At 41.2% G+C, this 25678-nt stretch overlaps 1 protein-coding gene across 1 annotated transcript in view; it reads right to left on the reverse strand.

The window, feature by feature from the left end:
• LOC126412095 (dmX-like protein 2) overlaps positions 1-25678 on the reverse strand; it is a 370418-nt gene that overhangs the window by 343039 nt on the left and 1701 nt on the right. The window contains exons 4-5 of the mRNA XM_050081514.1: positions 20174-20389; positions 9978-10119 (exon numbers count right to left, since the gene is read on the reverse strand). Coding sequence (XP_049937471.1) covers positions 9978-10119; positions 20174-20389 — 358 coding nt within the window. The remainder of the gene's footprint in view (positions 1-9977; positions 10120-20173; positions 20390-25678) is intronic.

Genomic DNA, 25678 nt, shown 5'->3' on the forward strand with positions numbered 1-25678 from the left:
CGTGCTATATACATCATGATCGGTCAGAGTGCACCCAGCGTTGGGCCGTTTGTCGCAAATGTAATAAAAAAGGTCTCATTGCTAAAGTTTGCCGCTCAGCCTCAAAAGAATCGAAGGAAGCGGGTACAGAGGACATGGACGTTGACATTCCGGAAGTTTCATCGGGCCAGGCTTCCGACGCATCAGCACACAAACTCTTTATCGAGGTGTCGGTTCGGTCGCGCCGGTTACAACTGCAAGTAGATACGGGCGCGGCAGTTTCGTTGTTGAATGCACAAACTTATTCCAACCTTGGATCGCCCCCATTGGCGCCAGTTTACCGGCGTCTACGCGGTTATGGTAAACAGTTCATTCCCCTGTTGGGTCAATTCACTACCGACATGACTTACAAATCAGTCACTCGGCCTATTACTTTTATTGTTGTCCATGATGCGAGCTCCGCTAACCTTTTTGGCCTGGATGCCTTTCAAGCTTTCGGTTTTTCTATCGCTGACACCATACAGTTGGTCTCCGAAGATGTTCCCTATCAATCGTTGGAATCTTTGATCTCAGACTTTCCAGATATTTTTGAGGAGGGCCTGGGCTGTGTTTCATATTTTGAAGCTCACTTAATGTTGAAGCTGGCGGCTCGCCTGCGTTTTTTACGCGCGAGGCAGATCCCCTTGGCTCTCCGCCCTCAAGTAAAGGAAGAGCTAGACCGGCTGACAGCCCTAGGGGTCGTTCTTCCCATTTCTTCCAGTCAGTGGGCTTCGCCCCTAGTAATTGTAAGGAAGCCCTCGGGAAAATTACGTCTTTGTGGCGATTTCAAGGCCACCATTAATTCACAATTGGTGGTGGACACCTATCCTTTGCCTTGTGCTGTTGAATTGTTCTCTGCTGTGGCGGGAGGCCAATATTTTTCGAAAATCGATCTGTCGGAGGCTTATCATCAGATACCACTTGATGAGGACTCCAAACGGCTGGCGGTCGTCAACACTCCGTTTGGCCTTTACCAATACCAGCGGTTGGCCTTTGGAATATCCAGTGCCCTGGCGATATTCCAGCGTTATCTTGAGCATGTCACGTCGACAATCCCTCATTGTATTAATTACCTGGATGACATAATTGTCACAGGCCGCAGCACGAAGTGTGACCGCAGCACGAAGGAACACTTGCACAACCTTCGCACCCTCTTTCTCAAATTCAGGTCTGTGGGCTTGCGTTGCAACCTGCATAAGTCAACCTTCTTCCAACCGTCCATTGAGTATGTGGGCTACACCATATCTCGGCACGGCATCCAGCCACTAGGAAGTTTGGTCCAAGGTATCGTCAACCTTCCTCGGCCCGCTTTGCTGAAAGAGTTACAAGCTTTTTTAGGCAAGATAGCCTATTACCACCGGTTCATTCCCAGGGCTTCCACTACAGCCCACCCCTGTACTGCCTTCTGCACAAGGGTGTTCCTTTTGATTGGTCACCTGCATGCGAGCGAGCGTTCACCTCATTGAAGGGCCTCCTCACGTCAACCCCTTGTTTGGCTACTTTTGATCCCCATAAGGCGTTGGTCCTGGCTACAGACACTTCGCAGTATGGGGTGGGGGCGGTCCTGGCCCATCGCAACGCAGATGGTTCCGAGCAACCACTGGCGTTTGCGTCTAAAACGCTTAGTCCCGCGCAGACCCATTACTCCCAGGTGGAAAAGGAGGCTTTGGCCATTGTTTACGCTGTTACCAAGTTTCACCCTTTCTCGTATGGCACGAAGTTTCAGTTAATCACTGACCATAAGCCGTTAATATCGTTATTTGGCCCCGCTTCTCAGATTCCGGATAGGGCAGCCCACAGACTACAGCGCTGGGCCTTGTTCCTCTCGAAGTACCATTATGACATTCATTTTCGCCCTACAGGACAGCATGCCAACGCCGACGCTCTTTCCCGTCTTCCGTTGGGCCCGGATCCTACATTCGATCGAGAGGAGATTATGTGTTTTCATTTGGATGTGGCGTCCCGCCAAGCGGTTGATGGCTTCCCGATCACTAGTTCTCGAGTCGCCAGGGAAACGGCGGCTGAACCGGTTCTCCGGCAAGTAGTTCGCCTCATTCAGCAGGGGTGGTCTTCCCGCCCTCCGGGCCGGGCCTCGGACCCTCTTCGTAATTATTTTCTTCTACGAGACCGCCTCTCGGTCTTGGAAGGAGTTCTCCTTCTGGCTACCGATGATACCGCTCCTCGCATGGTTGTTCCTGCAGGTTTATGAAAGGAGGTCCTCACGTTATTACATGCGGGGCACTGGGGTGTTTCCCGTACTAAAACCTTGGCTCGCAGACATGTGTACTGGCCCGGTATTGACAGAGAAATTGAGCACTTGGTGGCCGCCTGTTCCCAGTGTGCGAGCCAACAAGCATCTCCCAGGGCAGTGTTCTCTTCATGGCCACCGGCAACCCAAGCATGGGAATGTGTTCACATCGATTTTGCGGGCCCGTTTCTCAATGGCTTTTGGCTCATTGTCATTGATGCTTATTCCCGATTCCCATATGTGGTTCACTGCTCCTCAACCACTTCAGAAGTTGCAATCCAGGCACTAACAAAAATCTTTTCTGTGGAAGGTCTGCCAATCATGCTGGTCTCGGACAATGGACCGCAGTTTATTTCGCAGACCTTCCAGGATTTTTGTAGGCGCTTCGGTATTCGGCACGTTTGCTCTCCCCCCTTCCATCCACAATCGAATGGGGAAGCCAAGCGCATGGTGCGCACATTTAAGACGCAGATGAAAAAGTATGTGCACGAATTTCCTGCGGAGGAAGCATTGACGTTTTTCTTGACGGCATACCGGACCACACCAATGGGAGAATGCAGCCCCGCAGAGCTCCTCCATGGGCGTCAACCTCGGACTCTGCTGCACCTCCTCCGGCCTGGTCCTCGCCAGTCTTCACAAAACGGAGTGCCTGGTTTTCCACTGGGTACGTCAGTCTGGGCCCGCGGGTTTGGTCGCAATCCACGTTGGATACCGGCGGTGGACCTGCGCCGACATGGCTGCCGGCTCTATACCTTGCAGGCGGGGGACCGGGTGGTACGTCGTCACCAAAATCAGCTACGTCCACGTTCGGGCACCCACCCTCCGACCTCTCGGACACCGGCTTCCCCATTGCCGGCACCTGTGTTGGTTTCACAGGGGACGTCACCTCCTCTCCCCGCTGTGACTCTGCCGCACTGCGATGGTTCTCAGCCTTGGCGGTCTCCAGTAGCTCCAGCACCGGCATCACCATCGTTCGAGATGCCACAGCGAGAGCCGGCCCCCCTAGCAGGCCCGGTTTCTCAGGAGGCTGGTTCACCTGGGGTCGTCCCTTCCCCTTCGTCCCCGCCACTGGGTCTTGACCCTCCCGAGGTGGAACAGGATCCGGCGTTCGACAGCTTGTTGCCTGTTCTGTCTCGGGCTCCAGTTGTGGGATGACGGGGGCCTCTTCGTGTGGGTCACTTCCAGCCGTATTCGAAGGTTCTGGCTCGAGGGTTGGCAGATCCCCTCGACTCCGGCCATCCAATGGATGTGGAGGTCATCGCTCCGGCCCGACGCTCCACCTTCCGACGCAGTGGATCTCAGTGGCTGCACCCCCTGAAGGAGGAGGAGTGCTGTAGTCACCAGAAAGATCGCGGGAGGCGCACATTGGCACGGCACGTCACGGATGGTAGTTGCTGCAAGTAGAGTCCCGTCCACCAGGGGGCAAGCGAGAATTCGGACACGACCTCTGCCGGCACAACAACAACAACAACAACAACAACAACTCCGGCAGCACGGGCCGGGCCCAGTCAGTTCACATCGGGCAGGTCTAACAGACAGTTCCCTGTCTACACTACGTGAAGTGCGACGGAAACCTGAATCGTGTTATTACAGTCATTTTTCCTATTACCCTCTTTCAGAGAATCTACATTGAAGTCCCCACAAATAATAATTTGCTTCCCTCTGTCTGACAGATAGCACAACAAGGAGTCCAAATTTTTCAGAAATAGATGAAAATTTCCTGATGGGGACCTATATACAGTTACAATTATAAATGTGCCTTTATTTAATTTAAGCTCACAGGCACATGCTTCTATATGTTTCTCTACACAAAACTTTTTTGTTTCCATACTTTTTGCACAATGATAACTTTTGACATATATGGCAACTCCTCCTTTCTCCATATTTTCTCTCATTACATGTGCAGAGAGCTTATATCCACTTACATTTACCTTATCCACATCAGTAACAATGTGATGCTCAGACAGGCATAGTATATCTATTTCATCCTCAGCTTCTAAATCTTCTAAACAAACTAGAAGTTCATCTATTTTATTTTTTAAACTTCCAATATTTTTATTTTTAATTATACTTTTATGAGAACCTTTCCTTATTCTAACATTTGCAGTACTCTCCTGTCTGAGTTTCTCATTGTGCTTAGGCCTAGTTCCTATACCAGTGGTCACATGGTGTTCAGAGAGGCAGATTATGTCAACTGGGTTGGGTGACTTTAATTCATCAATGCAATTACCTAGGACTGAGATACAACTTGGCGGAGATAAAATTTCTGGTGACTGGTGAAAATTTATAATTGACAGCTGTGATTGGTGATCCAATGTGCTAGAATTGTGCTGTTTAATTTCTTTCCTAAACTTAAGATTTGTTTCAATCCTGACCTCTCGTAGAACTTGATATCTTTCTGTCTTACCTATCCTAAAAAAGGTGCTGCTCCAACACCTGTAACCACTGGTATTTTACTATTCATGGCAGTGCCTCCCCCCCTTAAATTTCCTGTGACTCAAGGCCAAACGTTTTTCGGTTGGATTGCTTAGAAAACATATAATCAATACACACAGGCACAAGGAGCGAGTAAAAAGTAAATTCCCCTCACTCACTATCAACCAAAGGACAGATCATTTTCCAAGACTGTCAGGATACACACAGTGCACAAATAAATTACAACTTCTTATGGAAAATTTATGATTCAGAGTACATTCTATAGGTGTTATTCTCAGATTCTTTGGTCAATGGCTGTTTGACTGTATTTCTGGAATTTCGTCAAAAATGTGTGTGGTGGTGTCCATGATTCCTAGAAGTCTTGATTATTGGTGTCAGACAGAACCACAGAAGTTTCTACCATTTCATTTAGGACATAGTTTGAAATAAGTATATACAACTGTTCCTTGTAGTACAGCCACAATGGTTGCCTCCTAATTAAAATACTCTTCCCAAGCAACTCTTCTAGACTCCAAACTGGTTTTTGTAACAAGCTGGTTTACTTCACACAAACACTTGGTCTGATTCCATAGAATTATATTTAAGCTGCCACGTTTTTTTGCAATACTATATGAAGCTCACCATTTTTCCAGCATAGTTTGAAATTTGGAAACCAGGCATAACCTGTCTGTAAACCTTTGTAAACAATGTTGGCAGCTATTTGCACACATTACATACCTTCATACCACCTCACATGTTAGGTAGATTATTGGACATGTCACTGAATCACGTGAATACAAGTCTGTGCCATAATTCTGTGCTCTCTTTGTGTATTGACATTTTAAGAATCCCACCTGCATATAATATCTATTGCAACAGTTCATTTCCAGTTGTTGTTTTACTCTAGAGGAAAGGCTTGACCCTGTTGCCCACCGATTCCACTGAGCTTCAGCATATTTTGTGACAAACACTCAAAAGCAATTCCTTTGGAAGGAGTTTTCATAAAAACTAGGGTTGAGGATTACTATGTTAGTATCAACTTCAGATAAAGTGGAATTGATAGAACATGCTGCAGTTATGCCCACATTTCTGAGAAATAATGCCTTGTGGCTCTATATGAAGAGTTAATTTCAAGATTTACACAGAAATTATGAGTGTGCTGAAAAGATGGCCCATGCATGGTACCCCTACATATGCACCACAATGTAGAACATTGAGACTATTCAAAACCACATTGAAAGTGATCACTGAGTTAGTGTTTTTCAGATCACATGGAATTTTTAAGGTTATCAATCAATCTATCTACATATGGAAACTGGACAAGTGTGTTTTTTGTGTTCCAGGACCTGAATGAAGGGCACAAACTACACAGGTTGAAATTGCTTGTACACATAATAATCATTGTGTAATGTGATGTGGGTGCATTAGTACATTACTTGACAAGAAGGGAACAATACAGAGTGCACACAGTGAAAACCATGGCAGGGCATTTACTAGCAAGGTCTTTGCCATAGTGTTCTGGAAGTGCTGAAGCACTCTGCTTGTCAATTTTCTCTAAGGATGTACTGTTAAGGTTCCCTACTATTGTAAGCTGCTTTTCCGAATCCTAGCTGTTAAATCACAAAAATTTCATTGGTGCACCAATAAGTTCTATGTTGCTTCTCCATGACAATGCCAACACTGTATCACACTAATAACGCAACAAACAAACCAATATTTACTGCACTGTGATATAGCCCAGAGAAATACTATTTCATGTATATCAGATGAATGAATTCTGCAGTTGCAGTGAACACACATCTTGTACAGAAATAACAGCACTCACATATATAAAAAAGAAGCTCAGCCAAAAGCAAAAAAGTAATGATAAAATGAAAGAACTAATAATAATAATAATAATAATAATAATAATAATAATAATAATAATCTATGAGCAGTGCAAACTACCAAAGGGGGAGGGTAAAGAGAAATGCGCAAACTGCAACGGAGCACACCCAGCTAGCTACCTAGGATGTCCCAAATACAAAGCTTTAAGGGACAGGCAGAGGGGTAAAAACAACAACAGCAAAACACCGCAGTACAACAAAAACACAGCACCTCCCAGGCCACCTCCCTCACCACCCCAGAGAAAACGAAACAACGCTGTCAAAACACCGGTCTTCGCCTCCACCGCCTATTCTCGTGCACTTTTCGGTGATCCACCAGACCCACTGAACCACATTAAGCAGAAAGGAAGGAGGAAGGGGAGTTATCGACATAAAAAACCTACATTATGGACAGGTAGAAAATTTAAGAAAATTCTTTATAGAACGAGCAGAAACTAGCAAAATACACAAAGCAATCACTCATATAAATACATCGGCTACACCACTGCAATTTCATAACCACTTCTACAACCCTTTAGATCACATAACATCAACAGATACGAAGAAAGTAAATTGGAAAAAGAAAACACTACACGGCAAGCACCCGTATCATCTAACACAGCCACACATCGATCAAGACGCATCCAACACATGGCTAAGAAAAGGCAATATATACAGTGAGACGGAAGGATTCATGATTGCAATACAGGATCAAACAATAAACACCAGATATTACAGCAAGCATATTATTAAAGATCCCAATACCACAACAGATAAATGCAGACTTTGCAAACAACAAATAGAAACAGTAGATCACATCACAAGTGGATGTACAATACTAGCAAATACAGAATACCCCAGAAGACATGACAATGTAACAAAAATAATACATCAACAGCTTGCCTTACAACATAAACTTATAAAACAACACGTTCCCGCATACAAGTATGCACCACAAAATGTACTGGAGAACGATGAATACAAATTATACTAGAACAGAACCATTATAACAGATAAAACAACACCACATAACAAACCTGACATCATACTCACCAATAAAAAGAAGAAATTAACACAACTAATCGAAATATCCATATCCAATACAACAACTATACAAAAGAAAACAGGAGAAAAAATTGAAAAATACATCCAACTGGCTGAGGAAGTCAAGGACATGTGGCATCAGGATAAAGTTGACATTATACCAATTATACTATCAACTACAGGAGTCATACCACACAATATCCACCAGTACATCAATGCAATACAGCTACATCCAAACTTATATATACAACTACAGAAATCTGTAATTATTGATACATGTTCAATTACCCGAAAGTTCCTAAATGCAATATAACACATACCATACAGTTAAAAGGAAGTGACGCTTGATCAAGGTCCGCGTCACTTTCCATTTTTAACCAGACTTAACGTCTGAGAAAGTAAAGAAAGAATGAATAATAATAATAATAATAATAACAATAATAATAATTTAGTGTGGCTCAATTGCTTTATGCAAATCTTTCTACTTGACGCTGTGTGTGTAGTTCCAACCGGGGAAGGGAGACCTACAGTTTATCAAACATGGTATCCAAACCAGGTTTCATTTCTAGTAACTCTTCACAATAATGAGAGGTGATGGCTAGATTTAAATGAAAACAAAAATCAATGGTCCAACCAAGATTAAATCCTGCAATATCTCAGTTTCCAGGAACAGGCTTTACCGCTAGCCTACCAGGCATGACATGTATACAGGGTGAACATAAATAAAACTGACACACTGCAGGGACGGATTACTGACTGGAAATGGAGAAAAAAAGGCATATGAACATGGGTCCAGAAATGGATCACTGCCACAGCAGATGGCATTTGACAAATGACAGTTCCTTTGACCACGTGCCCCATGTTCCTTGTGTGTTGCAGGCTGCGTAATTGTCGCAGTGTACTATAAGCAGTGGAATAGTCCAGTATTCAATGCAGGAACAAACTAAGATGGTGTCTGGGTATGACCAAGCAGATGGAAATGGTAGACAGGCAACACAGCTGTACCAAAGCAAGTACCCTCACAGACATCAATCATATCACGCAACATTTCAAGCCCATTTTGGGGGTTTGTGTGATTACAGGTCCTTTCAGACAGACGAACATGCGGGGAGGAGGCCGACTGTGCTTAAACCAGATTTGGTAGACCGCATTGAACAGGATAATGAGACAAAACAAAATACAAGCTCCAGGCATATGGCCCACCATCATGATGTAGGCCAAAGTACAATTAACTGCACCCCATGGAGGCCACTTTGAACATCTGTTGTGAGGTGTATGCCATGCAGCCCTGTAGTGTTGTGGGATGATCTGTTATCGTTGCATGCACACCGTCCATTTCTGGACACATGTTCACAGGATCTTTTTTCCTCCATTTCTAACCAGGAAACCATCCCTAAGTTTGTCAGTTTTACTAATGTTCATCCTGTGGAGGTTTGTATGTAGGGCTTGAGGAGTGAGTCTGTGCGTGTCGAAATATGCGACATGTATGGCAGCATCTTTTGAATGTACTGATTTAGAAGCTTAAATTATTTACACCGCCAAGAGATCATAGACCTTAGTATTTGATGTAAATTTCAATTTGAAACCTTTATCCCTCCAGAAAAACAAAACGAAGTGATCCTATAAGGGGTTCTAGGGAACCCTAGAAAGATTGCTTATTATTGTAAAATCTGCTAATTAGTTCTAAATGTGCTCTACATAAAAATAATATTTTTAATTTAATAAGAAAAAGTCTCAGTTACGCTGTATTACAACATTTTCATCACCTGTGAAGAGATATTAAGCTAAACCTCCACCCACACACATCTAATGATTTAAAAATGTACTCTTGTCTGATTTCACTTCCATTAATCTCATGCAATGACATCTACTGGTCCTTTTAGTGCAATAAAACTAATTGTGTATTAATGGTGTACTTCTGGGTGTTTCCATTTTATTCACAAGTGACTGAGTCAATTTCTTCAGGTGCTGCAAATTGTGCTGTTATGTGTATTTGCAACACTAGAAGGAGATGACTTGGTCAGTTGTTGAAATACTGTGTGTAAACTAGAAATGCAAACACTCAGAAGTACATAAATAATCAATCATGCTGATGAAAGCTCTTTTGTATCATTTTAAACAATTTCCTCACCTGCACTATCCACAGAAAACTGAGTACCCTTCTGTACTTAGATTTCTGTAGTGCAACATTCAACAATGATAAAATAAAAAATGTCTTGCACTTATCATGTAATCTCAAAGACAGCAGTAATTCATCAAATTACGAGTAACCCTGCATCAGATGGGATTATCATTTCCTACAAAGACTGTACACGGCTTTGAAAAAACACTATAATAATTAAATTATTACTAGTAACATCTTTTTTAAAAAATCTTTAAGCACTCACTTTGGCATAAATTTGCTGGTTTTTCGCCAGGACAAGTTTGTAACTGCTCTTGGATGTGCTATGTACACAAAGCCAAAATTCACTTCACTTATTGTTGACTGCCCTCCAAATGGCTGATCAATACTTTTAGATGGGAATAATACTGTAAAAGAACAATGATAGTGTTTATAAAACAAATTATAAAATATGAGAACAATAAAGTAGAAAATCTGAAAACTACACAGAACAGTATATGCATTAAAGATCATACTCATCAATGAGCAACAAGAAATTGTTATTACTACAGGAAATCTGATGATTAGTCTGAAAAAAGGGGGTTATTTGCAAATGATTTGGTGTCTGTAATACATGGTGTTGTTGTTGTTCTCCAAAGGTAAACTGTCCAAGCTAGTACATTCTGTGCAAGCATCCTCATCTCTGCGTAACTACCACAATCTACGTTCAAATGAACTGGCTAACTGTATTTCAAGCCTTGGTCTCTCTCTACCATTTTTATCCCCAATACATTCTTCTGTTACCAAACAGATGGTTCCTTGTTGTCTCATGATGGTCTCAGGCATCCTATCAGTTGAAACCATTGTCTTGTGAACTATAACACATACTTGTAGAGCATGGGAAAAAGTACAGACAGAAGTATGGTTCAAAGTAAATTAGAATCTTCTATCCACTGCCCTGTACAGGCGAATTTTAGGATCACCAGAAGACCACTATCGAATAACAAAACAGAAAAAAAATGTTAAAAAAGACAGTGTCATAAAGATTACAAAATCAATAGTGTAGCTTGAGGGATGTAGAGATGGCCAAGGACTCAGACGTATAAGGCAGCACAGGGCAGCCAAGCTGGATAATACTGTCTGCAGCATCAGGCCATGGTCATTAGATCCGTTAAGTGTATAGGAAAATATTGTACTGTGTTGTCTATCATCATATCGGATTTCATTAGGCATGGCCTGCAACTCAATAGGTATGCGGAGGGGAGGTTGGCAAAGCTTATAGATGACAGTGTAGAGGGCAGCGGTGGGATCACTCATGGGAAAATTCCTGAAGTAGTTGGTGTTAGAGCTGCACCATTTTTAGATTGAAGTCAGTTGACAGGTATGCCTGCTTAAAGAAAGTTTCTCTAAAAAACGAACCGCCTTCAAAGAAGATCAGGTGACCAAGTGGTGAAGGAATTAGCATATTTCATCACAATAAAACAGGTATTACAGGTAAAGTTTGCAAACTGACATTACTGGTATATCGGAGTACCACTTACACAATGTGATAGTTTAGAGGCTTCCTTTACCAGGATACAGATTAGCTGGCTGTTTTTCAAGGAGTTCTTTATGGAGTGGGGGAGTGACCAAGTATGTATGAAACAGCACTCCAGTTGAGTCCGTACATGTATCACAGTACTGCACTGAACAGGTATTTGAATGTTGTGGGCAGATAAATTAAGTGACACTAAACTTTAATTTTAGTTATTTACAGATATTTATAGGTAGCCTAACTCTGATTTCAGAGTATTTCCATTCAAGCTAGAAACGAGTCTTGGTTCATTTTATAGGAAGCACCAAAACTTAGTTTTATGTGTGACTTCAATATTAGTTTTGTATGTTATTGTGCAAGAAAAAGGAAGCTGGAAGCTCCCCTAAATTCACATGACCTGATGCATCCTGTATTTTTCCCAACCATGGTGCAGAGGAACATTAACACAATTACTGAATATATTTTTATTCATTCTTCATTACTAGATGGACATTCTATCACTAAAAGAGTATATGGTCAGTCATGAAGAAAGTGTCTGGTCAGCAGCATGAGGTTGAGGATATAAAGTCAGTACAAAAAAAATGTTTCTGTTACTGATAAGTCAGATATATGTACAGTATTTAACAATCACTTTCTGAACACAGTTGGCAAATTAAATAAAACCTTAGTTTCTACAGGGAATCACACAGATCTTTTGGAAAATGGTCTTCCGAGACTGATATCTGAAATACTCGTCTATGATAGTGATAAGGGAGAGATTGGATCAATAATTAAATCACTGATGACTAAGGACTCTATGAAGGAGTATCTAGCAGAATACTACAGTACTGTGCTGTACATGTTGGCCCTGTACTTAGCCATATTCATAATTTTTCCTTCATGAATGGTCAGTTTCCTGAATGATTAACGTACTCAGTAATAAAGCTGCTTCATAAAAAGGGAGAAAGGGATAACATAGACGATTTTAGACCTACTTCTATGTCGTCATTGTCGGTAATTGATCATTTCAACCATGTAATTTGCTGTCAAATGTACAGTTCGGTTTTAGAAGTTGTTTAACTACTGAAAAGGCTGTAGTCTCTTTCTTCTCTGGGAGGTACTGAATGTATTAAACAAAAGGTAAACAAGGGGCATCTTTTTTTATTTAACTAAGGCATTTGATTGTGTTGACCACAAAATATTGCTAAAGAAGATGGACCATCATGGAATATGGGGAGCAGTTCACAATTGGTTCAGCTCTTACTTTAAGAACAGACAGCAAAAGGTCATTCTCAACAATACTGAGAATGGCTATGATGTGGAGCCTGAGTGGGGCATGGTTAAATGGGGATGCCCCAGGGATCAGTGCTGGGGCCACTCTTGTTCCTAATTTGTGTAAATGAGGCGCCTTCTAGTATAACAAGTGATTCTAAAATATTTCTGTTTGCTGATGGCACAAATTTGGTAGTAAAGGATGTTGTGTGCAACACTGGCACTGCTACAAATAGTGCAATTCCAGACCTAAGGTCACTGCTTGTAGAAAATAAACTAACACTAAATCACAGTAAGACTCAGTTTTTACATTGTATAACACACAACTCAACAAAACTCGACATTTTGATTACACAGAATGGGCATATGATTAATGAAACCGAACAGTTCAAATTTTTAGGTGTTCAGATAGACAGTAAATTGTTGTGGGAAGCCCATGTTCAGGATCTTGTTCAAAGAGTTATTGCCGCCATTTTTACTATTAGAACAGTGTCTGAAGTAAGTGATAGTTCGGCACAAAAAGCAGTGTACTTTACTTATTTTCATTTGTATATGATTTATGGTATTATTTTTTGGGTAACTCTCCCCATTCTCCAAGGGTATTTTTGGCTCAGAAACATATTGCATTGGATTGCACCTCCCTTACTCACTCCTGTGTAGAAAGGCTTGCAGTATTCTGCTGCAGTCATTTTCAATAAGCTACCACAAGAATTCAAAAATTTTAGCAGTAACCCATGCGCTTTCAAATCTAAGCTGAAGAGTTTCCTTATCAGTTACTCCTTCTGTTCCGTTGAGGAGTTCCTTGAAAAAAATCAAGCTCATTCCTGTGTTACACTGCTGATTGCATTTATATAAACTTATACCTTGTCGTCTTTTTAGGATTCTTAAACATTTTATTTTATCTCTTATTACTTCTCTGTTGTAATTTCATGTAGTGACACAGGTGATTTGCTCCTCCATTTGGTCCTGCAGAACTAGACGTGCAAAATAAAATAAATAAAAAACTAAAAGGGTACATATGCAGAATTTCAAGGCAACCAGAAAAGTGGAAGTTGTTCAAATTGAGTTGTATGATTCGCCCTAAACATATATGCAGCACTTATATTTATAACAATATTATGAAAAGGAAAGTTGCCACTCACCATGTAGCAGAGATGTTGAGTCACAGATAGGTACAACAAAATGACTGTTACAAATAAAGCTTTAGACAAGTAAGGCCTTACCATATTTATTCGAATCTAAGACGCACTTTTTTTCCGGTTTTTGTAATCCAAAAAATCGCCTGCGGCTTAGAATCGAGTGCAAAGTAAGCGGAAGTTCTGAAAATTGTTGGTAGGTGCCGCCACAACTAACTTCTGGCGTTGTATATATGTAGCGCTACACAGGCATGCTTTGTAGGCACAAAGATAAATACTGGCGCCAAAACCTCTGCGTCAGTAAATAAATTTAAAAAAAGGTGGAAGACGAGCTTTTTTTCTCCTCCCCCGAGTTTCGACCACTGCATTTTCATACTTTATCCAACGAAGTAAATACAAATTCCGAATTGTTCATCTTCGAATGTAGCAGCATTTCAATGTACTACGAAAATCCGACTGGCAAGACTGTTTGTGATGTTTGTCAATATGGCCAACTCTACATTCTAAATTTTTTCCTACCTGTGAGAAGAGATGGTTGCTAAAAGGAGCTTTTATGAATTGTGAATCACAAGCAGTATTCTCCTTCACCATAAGAATAATACGAATATAATAATTTTGTCTTGTATGCTTTCGTGTTTGCAGCTATCTCATTTAAATCCTGTCTGCCTAATAAACTACGAAACTAGAGTGAGACAACAGCAAACACGGAAGAATATACATATCATGTCATGTTTATATTCGTATTATTCTTATGCCTAATAGTGATACAGTCAGAAATGAAGCAAGGCAATTGAGTAGATTTTAAAGCTAAGATGACTCTAATTTCTGTGCAGAATGTAACGTACTAAAGAGGCGTCTGCAAAGATTTTCAAACGGAGAAAAACTTTCGCTAAACTCTCGTTCAGAACATCATCTATCATATGCAGTCTATTATTTGGTTCTTGTTGAACATTATGAAAGAAAGCAGCAGTGTAAGTAACAACAAATAGCAGTCTCTTGCCATTGTTTTGCTAATTAGCTGCGGCGACAGGCCGTAAACACTCATTATCAGAATGTGACAAACAATGCATGACACAGTACAGTAATGCCTTTTCAGCTTAGAGTGACGTAAACACATATAACAAAGAGAACGGCACGTATCAGATCAAAGAAAAATAAGCAATCAATTCAAACCAGACGAAGCACGTGAAAAAGGAAGGGTATCTGTATAAATACGGACAGAGCGCCTGACGCATAGCAATTGCTACCTGGTAAAGCTTAACTGCTAAGCTTATGACTCAAACCAAACTACTGTAGCTGTATCATCATTCATTCGACCTAAATTGTGTCTCATATTACAATGGACCACCTTTGTTTCGATTTGGGTGGGGCCTAAAACTTTTCTCTCCACTTGAATTTCGAGTCTCAAATTTCAGGTGCGGCTTAGATTCGGTAAATTTTTTTTCCCTTGATTTTGAGTCTCATTTTGCAGGTGCGGCTTATATTCGAGTAAATACGGTAGTCAAAAATAGACGACACACACACACACACACACACACACACACACACACACACAGGCCTTGATGAAGCCCTTACTGGCCGAAGTTTTATTTGCAGTCTTTTTGTTGCTCCTACTGTGACTCACCATCTCTGTTATATGGTGACAATATTGTTACATTCCATCGTAGATTTCCATTGCTGATTTTTGCACTTATATTTACACGATGTTAAATGAAAGCTTGTCAAATATTTCATTGAAAGGAAGATAAAGAATTTCACTTTTGAAGTTTTGAAATGGACATGGCCAGCCACAGTTGCTATGCAACAAATGCAATTAGTGTGCAAATTTTGATTTCTGAATTATGCTCATTGTCCTCTAACAACTCATCGATATGATGGTGAGCAGGCAGCAGATGACATTTAATTCCTTTAACTGTTTTTTCTTACTAAGAAGAGCAATGCAGCATTGATACTGTTTATTTTATACTTCAATAGAGTTTGTTAGTTTTGAAGGTCAAGTTTATTTGTATTCTCCTGAGTTACATGTTGTACAATGATATAATTTGTATAATGTACAAAAAATCTACTCATCAAGCAGTGGCAGGAGAACACATATACAAAGAAGGTTTTACTTATGCAAGCTATCCGAGCCAGTAGCTCCTCCTTCCAACAGAAGGATTGAAGGGGAAGAATGAGGGGTGAAAGAAAAGGAACTGGAGAGGATTAGGAAAAGGAGTAGAGTTTGGAAAAGTCACCCAGAACCCCGGGTCAGGGTGATGGAATGAGAAGGAAAGGTACATTCAGCAGCATTTGTGGATGTGTTGGTCAACAAAGGTAGAGGTTCATTCTGTGGGAGCATTGTCCAAAGTCACAATAGGATGAACATTGGGGAGACCTGTGCAGTTGGGTTTGTGGAGTTTGTAGAATAGGTAAAAGGTAGGAGTGTGGGGTGTTGCTGGTGTGAGGGGGAAGATTGATTCGTGTGTCAGGTTTTGAGATGGACCTAAGACCTGGAGGAGCTGGTGGAGGTCCTGTTGGGATGGTATCATGGCATAAGGTTTGTATGCAGAGGTGTCGGAAAGTTGGCGGAAACTGTCAGCCAGACAGTCACTACGAGTCGTGACCACTGTGGTGGAACCTTTGTATGTGGGAAGGATGACAAGGTCTGGAATGGTTTTCATGCTATGGATAGCTTTGTACTCCATAGGAGTGATGTTGAATTCAATGGGGAGAGATTCAGGAAAGGAACATGTGGCCAGGTTAGAAGTTAGGAATTCCTGAAAGGTTACCAGGGGATGACTGGGTGGAAAGGGAGGAGAATCTCAGATGGAGCGAGGTCAGAACTGTTTTAAGGAAGGCTCTATGGTTGGCTGTTGCCAGTGGGTTGTGTGGTGAAGAAATGTTTCAATTGGAGAGAGTGAGTAAAGGAATGGAGGTCCTTTGCAAGGCCAGAATGAATGAACCTAGGTTTTGGGCTAAAGGTGAGGCCGTCAGAAATAGCTGAAACTTCTACAAGGGTCAGAATTTTGGCAGGCAGATTGACAATAGTTTTACAGGATGGTACTTACTTGGGTATTCGCATAGCACCATCTTATGCCAACCTATTCATGGGCCATCCAGAGGCATCCTTCCTGCACAGCCAACACCAAAAATCCCTTGTCTGGTTCAGATACATAATAAGACTTTCATTATCTGGACTCCAGGCACGGACAACTTTCTCTCTTTCCTCCATAAATTCTACTCCTACTCCCAAAACCACTTCGCCAGCTGATCGTCAACTCAATGAGCCATCTACCTAGACGATGGTCTCCACCTCTAAGATGGCTCCATAAATACATCTGTTCATATCACTTGCACCAACCACAAACAGTACCACCACTCTGACAGCTGTCACCCATTACACATCAAAAAGTATCTTCCCTACTGCCTCGCACCTGCAGTGGAAGGTGGGAGCTGTCGAAATATACCGATAACTTGACCAGGGCCTTCACTGACAGACAGTACCCTACCCAGATCATCCACAAACAGATCTCCTGTGCCTTCACCTCCTCTCACACCAATAAACCTGTTAAACAGCCACTGACTAACATTCCTCTGATAACCCAATATCACCCTGGCCTTGGAAATTTCAACCAATTCCTTCACCAGGGTTCCGACTACCTTTTGTAATGCCCTTAGATGAGGAATATCCCACCCAAATCACCACCTACCCAACCTAAAGGGTATCCTTGTTCATTCCTACTCAAATCCTGCTCCTAATACTGCATCCTACGGGTCATTCCCTTGTGACTGACACATGAGCCGATCTTTTACACCCACCCACCACCACAAATTGCAGTCCAGTCACAGGTACTGCGTACTCTATGAAAGGCAGGGTCAGCATTCTACGTGGCCATTTCAAGTAAAAAACTACCGACCACCACCAAACTGTGGCATACCACAAGCCTGATTTCACAGTTGCCGAACATGCTGCACACCACAACATAACTGGGTTCAATAACAGCTTCACTACATGAGCCACTCAGATACTTGCTTCCAGTACTAGTTTCTCTGAACTACACAGCGGGGAACTGCCAATTCAGAATACCCTGCACTCTTGCAATCATCCTGCCCTTGACCTCTGCTAACCTGTTTCCTACTGCCACACCTCACCTTTTCCCTCTTCTGTCCCCAGTACTCTTCCCCATCTAGACCTCCCTTTCTCTCTTTTCTCCCTGTCCTCCCTCCACCTTCAACCTCATGTCCTTTGCTCCCATTTCTTTTCTCCCATCTATCTCTCTAATCTTATCTGCTCAACTGTCTGAACTCCTTTCATCTTGCTGTACAGCCACTGGTTCATCTGTCATCAGACCTGCCTTACACTATCCTGCTACCCCCTCCTCACCTCATGCATCCTTTTCTTACCCCTCCCTACCTCTCTCTACTTAGGCAACTGCCTTCTATAATCAACTGTCAGTCTCACTGTGGCCACAGGTGCGAGCATTTGGCCATCTGAGTGTGTGTACTTTTGCTAGAGAAAGAGCTCAGAAGCTAGTGTAAATACTACATCCTGCTGGTGTTTCCATGCGCTGTAGTGATTCCTTTCTGGACGGGCGAGGGGGGGGGGGGGGCAGTGGCAGTGAGAACTTAGATGATAATACTTTCCAGACACTAGGTATGCCGAACTGTCACTCGACCAGTGTCTTGTTCTGCTCCAACGAGGCAACATCCCTAACCGCGCTCTCAGCAGCTCACCTGTGCAACGCCACATGGCCCACGTTGTCATCTGCCACATTTTGCTGGGGTATGCATGAACCACAGAACTCTCACCCCACACTCATCACCATTGTCCTGTCGCAGTCTATTTAATGAGAGGAGTGCTACCATGTTTTTTCCATGCTGCCTTCCAGAGCTGCATCTTCTCGAGGCAGCTCTACTGACTAAAGTACAAAGCCTGATGCCAGACACTCGGTTTGTCCCCTTGGTATCAGCAATTGGAATACTGTGTGCAGTGTAGTGCAAATAGTGCAGAGCATGCCAGGACTACCAGGCCGATTTATTACTATCCGATCCCCAGCCGTTTTGGAACTCCTTTGCCACCAGGTGCACCATTGAAGCAGTTTTTCCCACACCGCCGGACAACTCCGAACAAAGTTTGCAGGCCACCCATGGTCTGTCCAGTCCAGACCCTTCTCGAATAAGAGGTATTAGCTCATTTCAAACGTTACTGCAGTCGTTAGCTTTTGGGTTAACATGTTAGAAACAGCACACATGGCTCTTCCCAGTGTGCCCCTTCATGTACTGCTGTTTTCTCAACTAGCACATCATGTAGGCATGACCGCCCCTTAAGTATATAGAAGGGAACATAATTCATTCCTTCAGCACCAAACATCCGTCAGCTATTGGTGAGTGGTTCCCTTTCTTTTATTTTCTGTGTTATTCAATCCAGAAATTTGCATTGTTGTTTACGCTCCTCTTTGGAGAAGACACATGTTTATAAGATTCTGACCACATAATTTGAACACCTAAATTCAATACCAAAAATACCTTCTGCACATCAAAAATTCAGTATGATCATCAGGAAATGTATTTTTGTTGAAGTTCTTCATACTGTTATAACAAATGGTTGCCATATATAAAACTAAAATGAAAATGCAATTATGACTTCCACAACACAATGATGTAGGTTCCGTCTTTATACACCAAGTATTTTGCAAGCTGAATTGAATTTTAAGATTACGTGTATGTTCTGTGCAGGATGTGACAAATGTGCTCTGCTTCTCCATGTGCTCTTGATGAAGCATCAATCCTTTAGTGATTCTAAACTGAGTATACAACATTAAATGAGACAATTGTATAATTGTGACATATTTTTTGGTCAATAACAAGAGCTATTTTTTGAGAATGTAGTATCCAGAGATGAAATGCTACATAATTTTTCCCCACACAAAGGGCATGTACTGATCAAATGATATCAACTCCCGTTTGTCCTTTAGGGAACTTTCCCCTCATGGAAAGCCTCTGACACCAGAGCTCTGTTTTTCATGACTGGTGTCTCCTCCAAATAATAAAACATTTACAGTGAAATGTGAAATATGTAATGACAAGAAATATCTAAGTATATGTAGGTGGGGAAAACCAGAGAGGAAGAAACAGAAAATCATCATGCTGCACTAAACTGAATATGTTTACTACACTTGTTTGCTTTTAAACATTGCTCCATTAACTAATAAGAGTGGACAGTAGCCTCTAACAAGGATTATTCAATGTCTAGTTTTTATACAGCTCTTCATGGTTGTAAGCTGCATTACAGCGTACAAAGATGAAACAACATGGGAGCCACTATTGGAAGTGGCAACCCGTTAAAGTCCACTTGCTGTAGTGACAAACATGGTATATCATTTTACACTGGCACTGTCTAGAATGCACAGGATTTTATGGAAATTGATCCCAGGCCTAAAAGCCACAAACATACATTCAGTCTCCACTTTGAAACTTATTGTAAAAAGAGACTGCATTATTTATCCCCACCCCCACACACTCACACTAAAATGTTATTACTAAGTGTATTTATTTGTTTCAGGTGATAAACTCAAAACTTACATTGCTTATTCTCGAACCAGATTTTTACTAAGCGGTCTGATTTCCCTGCAGTTGCAAAGAGTGTTCCATCTGGCGAGAATGACATGTATACAACTGGTGTTGCTGTATGACATTTCCAGACGCACTCCCAACCACGATCTTCTTCCTCTTGCCCTGGTAACTGTGGTGACTGCGGTGCATCTCCACCAATCTCAAATGTGACTCCATGACTTTGTGCTGTGAAATAAAATAATCACTATATAGAAAACAAAGTAAAACACATAAAATACACTTTTAAAATGCTATTGTATTATTACATTTGCCTTCATTGTCTACAAAACTCCTATTTCGTCCAAAAAGAGTTCTGTAAAGAAAACTTTCAACCAAATTAAGACATACCAAAATAGAGAAATCTGGATGAAACACTGGCTTTAGTGGCTGAAACTTGTCAATCACAGTCACACTCTTTGCACTGATATGATCCTGTACTCCCACAGCATTGTGAAATTACATGGAAGAAATGCACACAATGCTAAAGTTCTTTACATGTATGCACACGTAGCTGCTTCACCTGCAGCCTCATTTCCTGGATTCCCACTTGAATTGGTACTCAGCAGAATAATGCTTTCTGTAGGAGGAACCTGACATCCTGGATGATATGTATTTGCGTATTTGCTGAATATTTCTTCCAATGGACACCCTGGGAATCATAGAAGATGAGGAGCTGCACAATGCAAAAAATTTAGGACAGTCTAGTGCCTTCAACACCAAATTTAATTCTACATCAAACGCTGTGAATTCATTATGCGAGTGAATTTTAAGGAAACATTCATACAATTTCACCGCAAGGCCATGGAAGCTTCATGTAGTTTTTCAAAATTGATCCACTATTGGATATCTGAAGTGATCTGCATCATTTAATAGAAGATGATTATTGTTATGTGATGAACTTCATTAGAGGACTACTTAAAATTAAACTGTGGCTCAGATACAAACTGAGTCAAAGCCAATTCATGGGCAATCTTCACTGTTAATCATGATCATTTATTACAATGAATAGTAATTGAAATATGAGTACATACAAGATCATTAATGGAGGTTTCAAGTGAAGAACCCATCATTAAATTCGAGATACAATGGCCAAAGACCATTGCACTAAGCTTTACAAGTTTCTTGAGATGGTAAGCAATTATTCACAAGAAAGATACAGTATATGCTGAATAAAGTTCTAAAGAAGCAGCTCAGTGTTCTACAGGAGCCATAAAAGAAGCATAATACAAACAACTTATAGCATTATGTTGTGACTGAAGATGAAACAAGGACCCCTTTTTCCATAAAGGTATAGGCAAAACAGTTATCAAAACTGCGTTAGTGAAGCAGGAAAAAAAAAAAAAAAAAAAAAAAAAAAAAAAAAAAAAAAAAAAAAAAAAAAACCCTAAGGGGCTGGCTGGAAAAGTGATTATGACCATATTTCTTTCTTTTTTTGGGTGGGGGGTGGGGGTGAGAGGAGAGGATTGCTGGATATTATCACAACAGACTAAACTGTCAGAGTGCAACAATGACTGGGTCTTGTAACACAGCACTAGAATTACGGTGGTCGCACCACAGGGTATCCACCGTCAGAGGGTGAGGGGCAATGTATGAGGAAAGTGACCAGTGCGCATGCAAACAAATATCGAAATCTTAGCAGCAAACCTCATTGTTAGCATGGTATGTGGGCCAATGTTGATAGTTAATGCTGAAGTGTCGGCACTACCTGACATGCCTACAAGCTGCTCAATTTCTCTTGGTGTGGGTGGTGATAGCAGCTCCACTGCAAATATTATTCTGAATATTTTAGCACAAGTGACATTTGTGTCTCATTACCTCTAAAAATGGCACTGAGGGAAGAAATTTTCATTATGTGAAAAGGCCATCTGTGCTGCAAAAGGTGTTATGCATAATTACAATTAAAAAAGATATGATGAGACAAAGGAACTGTAATTTTACTTGAACAAATGATCTGAACTCTCTACAGAACGAAACGAGAAAAAGATTTTTTTTTCTGCAAAAACTGATAAAATTTAGTGAGAGTTTTCTTTTTACCAATGCTGTCTATACAGCCCCTTATTCTAAAGAACTGTTTTCAGTTAATTTCATTAAAGAGTGGTAATTTTTTGTAGTTATATCATCAAAAGACATGCATCTTGCCTTAGAGGACAGCAACTTTGTAATTTTTCAGAAATAACCTTGTAACATCGTTTCCTTTTCCTCAATCAATGTGTAATCTTCATCTAATGCATATTCTGTCACTACCTATTCAGGCCCCTGCATTGCTAGGGCTGTGTCATGGACAGGAGAGGTATATGTAATAAAATCCATGTACTATAACAGTGACAGGCAGCTAGTGTAGCATAGTTGCTTGTATTATTCTTTGTCGAGTCACCAAAAAGAATGAGTAGATATCAACCAAGAGCTTGTATCAGTAAAAACACAGTAACAAACAGCATAATCCTAAGGTCCACTTTACCATAAGGGATTTTAATTATACTGCTGGTGAACAACACTGTCAAAACTTGAGAGATGGGAACTTGACTCTTAACAACCTTGATTTAAATTACGAGGGCTGTTCAATAAAAAATGATCATAATTTCTTGTGCTAAAATTTAATCTTATGATATTCTGTTAGCTTAATGTGCAACAAACATGCCATAGTGGTTTCAATGTTGGGACTCCTTGTTCCCACCTGTGAGAGGCAGGCATGGTCAGACATGTTCGGTATCGCCTACCACTACAATGGAACTCACATGAGGAACAACAGACTTTAAAATTCTGCTTTTGTGTCAACAAATCTTCAGCTGAGGCCTATACAATGTTACAGGAGGCCTATGGAGAGTCTGTTCTTCCCTACAGCACAACTCAAAGGTGGTTTAAAATGTTTAAAGAGGGGAGACAATCACTTTCAAAGGAAGGCGGACCCGGTGCTCCAGTTACTGCTCTTACAGAAGAAAACATCAACACTGCTGCTGTCATTGTGAGAGAGGATTGACGAATTACCTTAAGATCACTTTCTGAAATACTGAACATTTCATTGGGTGCCACCCACACATTGGTGACAGAAAAATTACACGACACGTGTTTGTGGGTGATGGGTTCCAAGACTGTTGATTCCCAAACAAAAGGACATTTGTGTGCAGGTCTGCATGCAGTTAATGTTGATGTTAGATGAAGATCCGGAGTTTCTTTCAAATGTAATCACTGCTGATGAAACTTTGCTACATCATTTTGATCCTGAGAGCAAACAGGAAAGCTCAATGTGGAAATCTCCCCCAAAAAGCAAACGTGGCGGCTCCTGCTGGGAAAGTTATGGTCAACTCATTCTTTGATATTCATGGAATGGTTTATCAGCTTGTTGTACCTGCACACACGTCAGTAACTGGACAACACTACAAGGATGTCCTGAAAACATTGCATGTCCACATCAGGTGCAAAAGACCACATTTCTGTGAAGCAGGCTGGATGCTTCACTACGATAATGCACGGCCGCATACTGCCAATGTTGTTACTGAATATCTTGCAAAAATCAATGTGAAGTGCATCCCTCACCCTCCCTATGGTCCAGATTTAGCCCCATGTCACTTTTTTCCTATTCCCTAACATGAAGAAACGCCTCCGTAGGAGGCATTATCAATTATCAGAAGCAGCGTTGAAGGCAATTTTGTAGGACCTCTCAAAAAATGGTTTCCAGCATGTATTTGAAGACTGGCAGAAAAGCTGGGAAAAGTGCACCACGTTCATGGTGGGAGATTACTTTGAGAAGGACCATCAAAATTATGAGATTGAGTAAAGGCACATTTATCGTTGAAATTAAGAGGATGATAACCCGATGGCATGGCTGTTTCACACTCGCTATTCTGGGCAACTTCCACATTTCTATATATTTCACTTATATTTCCTCCCTTGTTCTGAGACAGGTATTTTCTCAAACAGACTTAAATAGTGACAAGATCAATAAACACGAAAGCACAAAATGACGGCAATAGTAATCACAGGTTTATATTGTTCTCTGTGTGTTCAACAATTTTCAGAGGCAACTCTAGCTCACACCTTGTGGTGCACACTGGGTAATGTTGAAGCTCTAGAATCGTTGGCAGTCAGTCCATTTTTGGATCTCATGGCATTATGATACATATGGCAATCAATATCCGTAAAGCTTTACACACAATTTCCCAACAAAATTAAAAATGAGAATGCACAGCACAGTGGTTACTTATTCCTCTGGGCACAATTTTTTGAACCATTCTGAGTTCATTTTCTTTGGTTGCATGTCTTGCATCAGATAAAGTTATTTGGGGGGGGGGAGGGGGACAAAAATAAAAAACACAACGCTATGATTAACAGGCATCTCTGATGATTTAATGAAGAACAGCTGTGAAGACCAGGGTATATTGCAAAACAAATTCTAACATTATAGATAGGTCTACAAGATTCACTTATATTAGAGTAGTATAACTTGATATGTGCTCTTCACGGTCACATAATATGAGAGGAATTGAGATAACTGAAGACTGGAGTAGCACCAGTCAGCTTTGACCCACAATGTCATCAAGAAAACAGACACCCCTATTTTAAGATTGTACAATATAACGGACGTGTCACACATTACACACGTGAACACGAAAAATATTTAATTACGGAAATAATAAGCAACTAATGGGAGAATTGCAGCTATTAGGGGGTGTTGGGCAGGAGAAGATGATTTGGGGGGGGGGGGGGGGGGGGGAGAAGAGGAGTAAATATACAACAGTCTTAATAGTAGGCCTATATGTAACAAATAGTTAGGCTACATAAAAATCAAGCAAATGAAACAAAAAATGGTATTGGACTTAGACCTACACTGATCACACAAAATCCACAATACCACAAAACCATACACAGCTCAACAATTCTGGTATCCAACCCTTGACATATATAGGTTAGGTAAAACAATGTCTGCAGTAGCACAACATCAGAACTCACTCATATACCTAATATCGAAAACCTAACCTCACCAACACATGTAAAACAAATTCCACATTCCTACCAATCACAATACAATATAATTACCAACAAATAATGTCTGATGATAGTAAAGTACTAATGTTACATATTCATGTCTGCAAAATATAGTAAATCATGCTCTATAGAGAAGCAACTTTGGGCTCAACTGACTGATTCATCACTGCAACCACACACAGTAAATACAGTTTCTTACACACAATTCTTTTCACTCTGACATTCAACTCTGTAACGTTGGTGGACATTATCAGCGACACACAAAACTAAATGCCTGGGACCAGGAGTAGACAGTAAGCTCCCTTGAAATATTTTATCACAACCTGCAAAGGCTGAATGCAGCTAACCTTACAGTACTGTCTACAGTCAGTACCAAATGATAGGTCCTACACTGCATACTGTCAAATCAAAAATATAATAAGGTTGGTACTGCATGGCAACTTGACAAGAAGTAATATGTCCAAATGAATGCTATCTGGACTACACATAAAG

This window comes from Schistocerca serialis, chromosome 7 (genome assembly GCF_023864345.2).
Source record: "Schistocerca serialis cubense isolate TAMUIC-IGC-003099 chromosome 7, iqSchSeri2.2, whole genome shotgun sequence".
NCBI lineage: Eukaryota > Metazoa > Arthropoda > Insecta > Orthoptera > Acrididae > Schistocerca > Schistocerca serialis.